The sequence below is a fragment of the Styela clava genome, chromosome 9 (genome assembly GCF_964204865.1).
Source record: "Styela clava chromosome 9, kaStyClav1.hap1.2, whole genome shotgun sequence".
Taxonomy (NCBI): Eukaryota; Metazoa; Chordata; class Ascidiacea; order Stolidobranchia; family Styelidae; genus Styela; species Styela clava.
Window position 1 is genome coordinate 7303332 of NC_135258.1, and position 11477 is coordinate 7314808.

Here is an 11477-nt window from a genome sequence, read left to right on the forward strand (position 1 = left end):
AACAACTTTAATTGTATGATGTACCACATATATACTATTATAATATTCAATAATAAAATCTCGCCCCTATCAATCGGAATGACATGCTGTTAGAGTTTGGAAATTGTGAAATTTCACCTGACTGACATAGACGTGACTCCTTCTTTATCGTTTTAAAAATACTAAGAACTTTCTAAAATTGTGTGTTAGGATGGAATTATTCATGTACTTTCATAATACTTTGTAATTTTGTTCTTGATAAATGAAGGACATCACAAGACACTGTCTTATTTTCAATGAAACCATTTGCATGTCGGCAGATCGACTCTAGCATACTGTTGCGTGAAATGCTATAAAAGATATCCAATGATTTTGTACCGTTTTCAGTCGGACATGATATTCGGAGGCAGGGGCGGACTAAGCCCCTTTGGTGCCCTAAGCACTGGAGGCTTTGGTGCCCCCATATATGTCTTTTAAAATACATATAATTAAGTGTATTATCCATCAAAAATACTCACAACCAACAGTAAAAAAATACAACTTCTACGAACATTTTTAGGTTTTCTTACAATTTTTTGACTGTGAAATTTTGCTCATATTCCCAAAACCAATCTTATTCTTACAAAATACATCTTTTACATTAAATAATGAACAACACAAAATTTTGAAAAGATGAAATTGAAATAAACACAATACCAACAGTAAGGAAGCAAACGATGTTTTTCGGTACGTTTACTTGAATTTGATTCTGATAAATTTTCTCATATTATCAAAACAAGTCTCTCTTCATACTAGATACTATGCAACTGACACTACAAAGGCACCACTAACATTTGAAAAGACAGAAGTCTTTCACTTACCTTTGAAAAGTTTTTTCCTAATTTTTTTAGCTGCAAAGTCTTTGATTAGATCCTCAAAACTAAGCTTATGTAACACATCTGCCTCTATACTCAACAGAGATAAAGCATCTAGTATTCTAGTCTGTCTTGTTTCATAGTTGTTCTGTAGGGGTTTTTAATATACTTCAGCTGAGAAAATGAACGTTCTGCTGAACAATTTGTGATCATTAATGTTAAAAATGTTCGAAAGCTATTGTCTACATTTGGAAAGGCGCACTCAATGTTATATTCTACAAGAATTTTGTAAAGTTCAGCATGACTGAGTCTTGATTTTTTTTCCTGTGTCATTGAATTTATGGAGCACATATAAATGAAACTGCTGAAGCTCAGCTGAGAAATTACTGTTGAAATCTTCTGGGTAAGCATCAATAATCTTTTGACAACCCTGCGAATACTTTTCCTTCTCAGCAGACAGCAGATGAAGAGACATTTGGTTGCAGTGGTAGCGTGAGCGCTTCATAGCGTTCAAATTCATCTCGTGGAATGCGCAGCTGGCCTCGTAATGATGCATTCAGATGCGCGCATGTTTGTAAGTCTACATTCTCACTTTGCAGAACTTGACTTACTCTGTAAAATTTCATTCCAAAACAATAACATAAAACGAATTCCAGCTCTTGCATTTTTATCTGCAATATAAGTAGTCTAGCTGCCTAGGTTTGCATCAACTGGCTTAGCAGAATATGATTTCCATATATTCTGGGAATTGTCACGATCAAGACTCACGCGTCAAGTCTCAACGTGAATCGAAATACCAGATGAACCGAGTACAAACTGCAGTTTAAAATTTTACCAGTACTTATTAGTCTAGTCTACCTTACCAGAAAACTCCCCAACTTCGCTGACCTCTAGATCGCTGAAATGCGATCGCGGAACCGCCACATAGTGCGCCATTTTTAATTTTGATGTTGTCGCTACACCAAACTTTCGACAAGTAAGTTTCAGTGTTCATCACTAATGTACCTTCCCCGAGCATCAACCTCCTTGTTGACTTCGAGTAATTGGCCAATCAGCAAGATGCAAAAAAGTGACGTAACAATGCACCCTTTTCGCATCCGCTCAGACACTTTTCTCCCTCAGACAGATTTTCAGGCATAGTTGTAAACATTATCTCGTTTTCGCGTTTTTTATCTCTATTCGTAAGTTTTCAGTTGTGTTTCGGAAATTTGAGTATAAATCAGATAATTAAATGATCACCATGTCTTTTTATAAGTTTTAATTCAATTGCAGTAAATGAAAAATTGGTGTAAAAATAGCTGTGTTAGACTAGGTTAAAATTCCTTACCGGTATTTATAAAAAGGTGATTATTGTACGCCATGAAACACAATGATAGTCTCAACAAATATCCCGTTTTATAGGGGCCAACTCGCGAAACCACTTTTAAAATAAGCCCCGAGAATTTTGCAATTGTAAAGTATAGGAAGAATTTTTCGGGGGTCAATGGTCGGGGATAGGTCCATTGATGTACACGTACACGAAGGTAGTTCGCAAACCTCCAACCATTGATCTAGATTCTAGAAGCTTAATATGATGCTTGAGGAAAAGAAAATACGAACAAGTCTGAGTTGTCTGTTCAACTCGTAATATTTTATTAAACACCGATGAACTATTGAAAATTCTGTTATAAAAATTTCTGTGGTGCCCCCCTTTGCTTGGTGCCCTAAGCACGTGCTTATATTGTTTACTGGTTAATCCGCCCCTGTTCGGAGGCTAGCGATGGATGAGCACACCAAATGCTTTTTCATTTCTCCGGGTGATTAAACCAATATACCAGCTTCGGTTTCACATAACCCTAGTCGCAGGGATGGCGAACCTTTTTCATTGAATGGGTCAAAAATTATATTTTTATCGTTGAACAGAAGAGAGTGGGTCACAGATATTTAATCCATGTCTGTATCTGTATCAGAAACTTCTGAAACAAATCTCATAAGCTGGTGTTGGTGTGGTTTTGGCTTTACTTTCCTTTTAATATCACTCGATTTTATGAAATTAGAGTACGAAAACACGCATATGAATTACCCAAAAAGTTTAGGATGATACGGCAAATTATTTTACGGTTCCAAAGAGTTTGGATGAAATCCCAATCTGATTTAGTTATATTGTTCGATCAGCTTTCAATCACATTAAAGCACTTTTACACTGCCCCATTGTTATTTCAGATTCCTAGGTTTTTATTTCAAGTCTGAAAGATTTTGTTTTCTCAACGGCATTGTAGGCGAGAAACAATAAAATTCAGAGTAGCATCTAGTTTTCGTATAACCCCTAAAACAGTCTGCAGATGCACTTCCGAAGGAGACAAGACGTTACGAGAAATGAACAGACCAATTGCATTGTTATGTCATAAACGATGTCAGGGCCAATAGCTGAATAACGGTACACAGCGGTGCAGACATGCGTTCAAGATTGGGGGTTTTGAAAATTACCACACCGGCCCGGAAATTAACAATTTTTATTACTGATATCACGTTTTAATTTATTCGTACCTTAGCGGGTCACGAATAAAACGCGGTGGGTCACTTTGTGACCCGCGGGTCAGTGTTTCGCCATCCCTGCGGCCTAGTGCCTAGTGGTTCCCAACCTGGGGGTCGCGAAGGTCTTGCAAAATATCCAAAATACAACGCTTTAGATTAAATATTGTCAATAGAAGAATAAGTGTGGAATGGACTCTCGTTTGCCTCCGATGGATTTTCACTAGCTGTGGTGAGACCCCTGAATGTCGCTTCTTGCTTCAAAACTAAGCAAGCGGCTCGAGATGTTTATGCCACGTTAACCATTGTGGCGTCACACAAGCTCGTCTGCATTTGAAGAAATGCTGTGGAACGCCGGGATTTCGATACCAAAGGGTTAACTGCAGGGTAGGCTTCTAGTCTATGTTGTTTCAATGTTTTCTTCGACGTAACCGATGTACCAGAAGACGTGCAAGATCAATTTCTTGATCTTCGTTGTGATTCAGTCGCACGTGAACTATTTTGTGAAAAATTACTAGCGCATTTCGGGTGCTCCGTGTATGATTCATATCCACAACTGGCTGAATGAGCCTTGTCAAAAACTTAACCCACGAATTACGCAGTTGGCTACCGGTTTTAATGCCTGTCGGTATTTTGAGAAAAACTGAAGCTTGTTAAACAATATTCAATTTGCCGCTTATTTTATTGATAAGAATAGAAAGATAGGCAGGTCGCGAGATATGTGTAAACCACCAAAGGGGGTCGCGAGTCAAAAAAGGTTGGGAACCACTGGGCCCGGCCCTAGACACTCTTTTTCCTACTGGATCGATGCTTTTTAACAACCATCCTTATTGCGCTGTTTAAATAACACTTGACCACTGTGTTGGTGACAAGACACCTTGATCCAAGACCCCCCTATTCATTTCACATTCCACCACGCTCCCTTCTCTTGAGCTTGCTGATTAATTCAAACGCACATGGGAACAAACCACTTTGTAAAAATATGTATTTAATTCAATAAAAAAAATAGAATGAGAGGCAATATGAACTAATATTTGCATAATTGTTTAAATATAAATAGGCCTACTTTATCATTTTGAAACTACAAACAAAACAAAAATTGTAATATTTATGAAAAATTTTTAAAAGTGAAATTGCAAATGCGCAAAACGTAGCTGTGTAAAAAATGACTCGAGCCATATTCTGAGTATTTTGATGTTCTCTTCCAAACGTCGGTGGTTCGGCTGATACTGAAAAAAATCGTAAATATATTAAAAAAGGCAATCTTAAAGCTGACTGCACATCATTTGAATATTTATTCTGAAAAACTATAAGACGACTTAATCATATGGCGAACCACAACTTCGTCTGCTCACCAGTCCACGTCGGGTATGCGATCAGTTACTCAGATATTTATCCATTTCAGATGCACATATATATATATATATATATATATATTATTCGCTCATTAGCCCGGCTTGGCGCGCCTTTGCTCGCGCAATTTTCCAGGAAACGGAAAAAAGCGCGTACTGCTTTACAATGTGAGTATGTTACCCCTCCCCATGAATCCGGACGATCAATTCGATTTACTTTGTCCTTTCCTCTCAAAAAATTCATGCCTCTCGTCTACGAATTTCCCATGCTTTGTCTCGAGATGACGCCGTCGTTTAGCTTCCTTTAATGTAGGCCTGCCCCAACCTTTTTTGTCTCGCGGGCCACTTTCACATGACGAAATGCGTTGCGGGCCGCAAACGTTTGTACGAAAATTTAATACCAGCTAAGTCCTGATTTCGGTATATTTTACATAATACCTAAAAGGCAAGTTTATTAACATTAAATCAATCAAGTAATTATTTACCGGTTACTGCACAGTGCCGGCAAAATATTCGAATATTAAGTCGAATATTAGAATAGCAGTTTACTATTTGTAAAAATTGAGTGTTATATTTGCGTTATAGTTTTATTCATTCATTTTCAGTGGCTATGATACTTTTTCAATGTTTAAATGAGCATAATGTGCGCCAATAACGCGGGAATATCAAGTTTTAGTGGGCCGTTTTGAAAAATCATCAATACAGGTATTTAATGGAGTAACATTACAAAGATTCCTGGACGAATATGTATACTAATTTGAATATGTAGAAATGCCATTAGGTCAATTTTATCAGAATTATTGACGGATGCGCAGTGGCGATATTTCCGAAATCTTATTTAACGCAAACATAACAAAAACACCAACATAAAGGACAACGAGTCCCGGAGTCAGTACCAAAGATATTGTTGACTTTTGGCAGGAATAATCACACCAAAATCACGAAACATACTTAAGCATATATAACACAGTAAAAATTAAAAAGTCTGCTTACAAACTTCATAGGGCGGGCCGCAAAAAACAGTCTGGCGATTTGGGTAGCCTTGCTTTAATGAGCTGCGAGTTAGGACCTCTAAGAAGCACAATTACACATTGCGGCCTGGTTTCGGCATTTACCTCAATCGAAGTAAACCCAAGTTTCAGATACTTGTCTTCATATGTAAATAATTGCTGTCGTTTTGCCATGAATGCGGAAAGTTGATTACCACAAACCTGTCTTATCATTTTATGACACATTAGCATGTTCCGTAAGGTCCATTATTATGTAACGAAGTAAGATTTCTTGAAAGATGTGTCGAATTGAAATGCAATTGCTTTACGTTGCAATACATATTATTGTTCATCTGTACAAAAATTATTGTTGTAGCCAATACGCCTTTGAGAGTCGGGTTGGGAAGATTCGCCCATCACCTTTCTCTGCATTTCGTTGATCCGTTTGGATTTGACATTTTGTAACGCAATAAAAACGACGTAAAACTTAATTGCAAGGCCAATTGGTTGGGTGGAGTGCAACTTTCACTTTATTACTCCAATTGGTTAATTATCTCAGTAGTCGTTATATTTCTAAAGATGAAAGGCGGTCAGGAATGTGGCATTTTATTGTGTACGCCCGCTTTACTCCGAGTGAATACTTAGAAATATGTCGAAGCGCGACACTTTCCAAAGACGAACAATAGTCAGCTGTCAAGCTCTCGGTTTGCGTGTGAGTTTGTTTTAATATTCAGTATTGGAAGGGGATAGCGCGAACGCAGTCCCCACTAACAGAAATTACACGACCGAGTTATCCACATTTGGGATAATCGCTAGGGTCAACCTGGCCCAAGTGCAATGGCCAAGCCTCGCCTAGGCAGAACCGCCTGCGTGATCGCGGTTGACTGCCTCGTCAGGTAAGTATGAGTTGTGCAGCGAATTTGTAGGTCCTAGGGCCAAGCGTTTATGCTAACTGTTGTGGTGCGAGTCACGAGATGTAATCGACGTGTGAGAAATATTATTCTCTTCTTTTATCTTATTCCGGGACTCTCTCGCTTATTCTCTCGACCGTTCTCACACCAGCCGCGCTTGTATTCAGGCCAGCTTCAAAAAAAAGTTTATGCGCTCGTGCAAGTTTTTTTATGGTGAATTTTATAAAGCAGTACCGCTGACTAAACTGACAAAAATAATCACCGTGGTCGTGCAATTAAACACTAAAAATACCTAAATGTTATGAAAGCCTATAAGAACCACAAAAACCACGGCCTCGTCTTGTTACTAGTCCATGTTGGGTATTGGATTAGTTTAGCAAGTTATTCGTTTCCCGCCAGACCGCCGAGCCGCATATTGTAACATTTGTGATCATTTCTAACACAAACCGTAGGAGATCGAACACGGTCATTCATGGAACAAATAAACAAGGTTGTCAATATATACCTGAAATTATGTCAATCCAATGAATCCACTACCAAAATTTTCACTAAATTACCACCCACCAGTAGTTATTCTAAAATCTAAACATACGGTATATATGACTTACCTTCATTTGATGTGAAATAATTGTCTACCAGATTTATGAGCATTGAGGGCGAGCAATCTGTAGAAATAGTGTAAAAATTAGCGATTTATTTTATGATATATTATGAACCATTATTTGTAAATGGACATTTGTACAAAAACGAATTACAAATTAATACATAAATGTCAGTATAACTTAATTTCTGAAACTCACATAGAATTGTAACATTTCAAACTTTAGTCAGTTCATCGTTTATTCACCATCATAAAAAATAAGTGCATTGAAAACTGATACAACAAATGAATATACATACCGATGATGGTATTTATGTGAAGGGACTGCAAATACAGAATTTCATCTTGATATTGAGTTAAGAGTTAACTATTCGTGACTGTAGTGTGATCCATATAAATTCAAGTTACCTCGCTTTTTCTGTTTCCATAACTCAAATACTTTAATCATAATATCATGATTAAAATGGAGATGGGAATCACAAATCATATTTACACGATGGTAGTCCAAACACAACCCATGCTGAGATATTGCAAACATTTTAAATGTAGAGGCGTCAAGGAACCTTTCACATACTTCATGATAAGCATCTTCCATTCTTTCAGGTGATTTTGAACGACAGGCTTCATCTAAATAAGAAGAGTTCATGGAATCAATAATCACTTTCTTATAAAGAAAATTACTTATCATAATCAAAAATAGTTTTTAGCATGGCTTCGTGGATTACATAGAAATTTGAAGCAGGAGATTTGATATATAAATTGTGTCAGATTGCATGCTTTTTTAGAATGACTTTCTACCATTTTGTGCAGTGATTATAAAGTCAACTGTGATAATTATGTACCGAAATTCCTTTTGTTTCGGTTTATAATCAAAGATGTCTAGATCCAACAAACACAGCTGATCATGTTCCCAAGGTACCCTACTTGAAAAAAGTTGAAAATGTATAGTTCCATAAAGAAATAAACTAAATGTTTCTACTCACTTTGTCTAGGAATATTTAAGTGGGCTTTTACCAATAACTCTTCTTTAGCATTCAAAACTGAGTAGTCAATCAGGATGGTATTGCACATGCTTTCATGCTCTTCCATTCTACGTGCAAAATACTCTGTATGGTAATCTTCAGTGTCGACCGTGAAGTAATGACCCAATAATGGATCAAAAAGAACTCCAGGTGTGGAGCTGCTAAGTTTGAGACAAATGTTGTCACCCTTCAAACACCGAAAAGAATCTAATTGTGGAAAAACACTGCTCCATCTTTTAAAATTATCAGTATATGTTTTTGTAATTATTTGGCTGTCAAATCCGCAAACGGCAGCAAAGTTCATATAATTTTGATGGAATAACATGGTCTTCAATTTGAAAGGTATTCTCAAACGACCTAATAGTTTTCGCCATATTACCACAACATAGCTAGAAAAATCAGTGACTTCCACTATAATCTTTGAGTCTTTAAAAACAGCAGCCATCTGAGTATCTCTCCAGTCAATATCATTATGGCTGTTGTGCAAAACAATCAAAGAGTTTTCATGGTGAGGTTCAAGATAACACCAGGTTGGAAGTTCAATGCGAATTGGTTTAAGAAATTTGACTTCGGGTTCATTCTGGCTTATACTTGGGGTGATGGAAAAATAATCTTTGAAAAATTTATTTTTCATGATCCTGAGTTCGAATTCTAATTTGGTTGGTTTTGTCAATGCTCCAGCAGGAATGTTGATTGTACATCCATCAAAGCATATTCTGCCTCCTCTTGATCCGATCGTTACTGAAAATTAAAAATTGCATGATGTTAAATTTAAAAGAAATAATTAGTTCATTAAAGCCATTCTTTTTTAAAAAGTGAGTATGTTTTCAAGTTAACTATGGTTTAATCGGGTAAAACTTCAGAGATAACAAATGTGATCATTTATTCTTAGAGATACCTACAAAACACTGCAATTATACAATATGCTTGTTGTAATCATCGAATAATTATTATTTGAAAAAAGCAAAATTGTGTTAAAACGGGAATAATGAATTACTCAGAGATAAAAGTTGATACTTTGACACTTTTTAATGACATTGAAAATTAGTTTTAAAACTCGAAGAAATACATGGAATTAGGAGCAAAATCATCAACTGAATCTTGAGCTAATACCTATTTCGGTTCGTGCATTAGAGCACAAACAACCACTTTTATAATCACAAAGAAATGTGAACTATAATTATGGTAGTTCTTTTGGGTGCAAAATAAACACTGTTGAAAAAATAAGATTTTATCATGATTTTTCTGCAGAATGCAAGTCATGAAATAGTAACATACATGATATTTCATGACTTTAATTTTTATTCTGACCTGTTTCTATTGATCTTGCATATCTCTGACAGATCTTTTGCTTTAAAATTTGTAGATTCAGTGAATGGAATTTCTATAATAAAATGATCCGTTTAATGTTAATCATTGACATCACACAGTTTTACTTTTCTCTGTACACTTCTTAAAATATGAAGTCGTTTGGATAAATAAATTGTGCGCGATTCTGTACTAATTTTTCAAGATAACCCCTAGAAGAGATGAAATCTGTTTGATCATCACAAGAAGTGGAATTGATTATGATGGAAATGTCAATCATGCTACTTAGATTTTTGAAAACACAAATATTCATAACGCTCTAAATCAGGGTGGTCCAAGGTTGTCGGCCTCGCGGTCCACACTGTAATTTTTTTATTGTTCGCAGGCCAGAATAGTGCCAAGAATAGGTAAACAGTGTAATACAAAACAAACACTTTTATTGTCCAAACACATTGGTCATTATTTGTCATTTATCTATATCTATTTTGCTATATCTACATTTAGTGTAAGATTTCAAAATCTTCATAACGGATAAAGTGAGAGACATGCAGACATATCAAGCATGCATTGTGGTATTTTTCCTCCCATCCCAAAAATCTGTTTGAATTGGTCAGCTTTCTTTTTAAATTCCTGTTTACAAAATAACTTATCAATAACTGCAGATTGATTGTTTACCGAATTTTACCAAATTTGAGATACAGAAGGGTTATTACTAAATTTTCTGACATATAGGCAGCATTCTTTGTAATACTGTTTAGGCTGGTCGCACAAAAACACCCGGCAGGATTATATTGGTCCGCCATTACATTAATATTTAGTTATCAGGCGAAGCCAACCTAGGCTAATCGATTCCTCATTCGATTTTTAGTTTTCTATTAAGTCCATTTTGTTAGTATATATATATATTCCCGACCGAAAATATAGAAACCAGTTAACAATTTAGACTTGCCAAGCACATCATTCAACTTCGCTAGTTGCCTCAGCTAGCCATAACACTATTTAATTCAGTGACATTAGTGATGTTATGTAACAATATGACAGAAGATTTTTATGACGAAACACCAAATGCGATTTCTTGTTTACCACTGCCCACGTGCGACGCGGGCCACAAAAAATTAATCGGCGGGCCACATGTGGCCCGCGGGCCTGGGTTTGGACCACACTGCTCTAAATGTTCGATATTTTTCACTTTCAAATACCTCGCATAGACTGCAATCTTTTAGATAACAATGATATACCGGTATTTTCAAATATACTTGCAATATTGAATCGACCAACATGCTAGTGAATGTAGACACCAAACAAGGACTCACCGTTGAAGTATGCGGAAGAATAGATGAACTGCCTTGCAATCGAATAAAGCTGGTCTGTCCAAATAGCTTTGTTAAAATTTTAATTTTGTGACAAAGATATGGTGTGTCATTAGCAATGTCCGTTACGTTGCACTTCAATATGATGCCTTTATGTCTGAAACTGTTGTAGCCTTTTCCATACAAGAAACAGTGCACTACCGTTGCAGTGGATGTAGACACCAAACAAGGACTCACCGTTGAAGTATGCGGAAGAATAGATGAACTGCCTTGCAATCGAATAAAGCTGGTCTGTCCAAATAGCTTTGTTAAAATTTTAATTTTGTGACAAAGATATGGTGTGTCATTAGCAATGTCCGTTACGTTGCACTTCAATATGATGCCTTTATGTCTGAAACTGTTGTAGCCTTTTCCATACAAGAAACAGTGCACTACCGTTGCAGCAAGAGTTTGGAAACTGACTCCAGGCAAACAAGATTTAGTTGTTGCATAGTTATCTCGATATGGAGATGTAATGATATCTTTCTCTGGATGCCAGAATGCTTTTGATCTAATAAAATCATCTTCATTGTTTACATTTGAAATACTTCGAAAAATATTTTGTAGCTTGCTAGTCATTTTGAACTAATATTAAAATCTA

General features: G+C 36.4%; 1 protein-coding gene and 1 non-coding gene across 4 annotated transcripts; both read right to left on the reverse strand.

The window, feature by feature from the left end:
• Window positions 1–4364: 4364 nt before the first annotated feature.
• On the reverse strand, window positions 4365–11477 carry LOC120339950 (uncharacterized). 3 transcript variants are annotated; one of them, XR_013477844.1, is made up of 7 exons: window positions 10841–11477; window positions 9531–9603; window positions 8181–8960; window positions 7606–7824; window positions 7397–7521; window positions 7205–7261; window positions 4506–4573 (listed from the first exon to the last, which is right to left on the reverse strand). XR_013477844.1 is itself a non-coding variant. In XM_078116214.1 (6 exons), the coding sequence occupies exons 1-6, from the start codon at window positions 11453–11455 to the stop codon at window positions 4407–4409; spliced, it is 1911 nt and encodes a 636-aa protein (XP_077972340.1). In that variant the 5' UTR covers window positions 11456–11477; the 3' UTR covers window positions 4365–4406. The 3 variants fall into 3 exon arrangements, 2 of the variants coding, with proteins under 2 accessions (XP_077972340.1, XP_077972341.1); XM_078116214.1 differs by lacking the exon at window positions 7397–7521 and having other exon boundaries at window positions 4365–4573; XM_078116215.1 differs by lacking the exon at window positions 4506–4573 and having other exon boundaries at window positions 4608–7261.
• LOC120340259 (U1 spliceosomal RNA) lies at window positions 6426–6589 on the reverse strand. Its single transcript, XR_005569308.2, has one exon. It is a non-coding gene; the product is annotated as a U1 spliceosomal RNA (small nuclear RNA).

Bases quoted from the DNA above. Each gene is read 5' to 3' on its own strand.
- LOC120339950 (XM_078116214.1), bottom strand. From the start codon at position 11,455: ATGACTAGCAAGCTACAAAATATTTTTCGAAGTATTTCAAATGTAAAC. The intron at 7,825-8,180 runs GTGAGTAGAAAC...CTTCTTATTTAG, and splicing joins CTTAAATATTCCTAGACAAA to ATGAAGCCTGTCGTTCAAAA. The intron at 4,574-7,204 runs GTAAGTCATATA...GATTTTTTTCAG, and splicing joins TTATTTCACATCAAATGAAG to TATCAGCCGAACCACCGACG.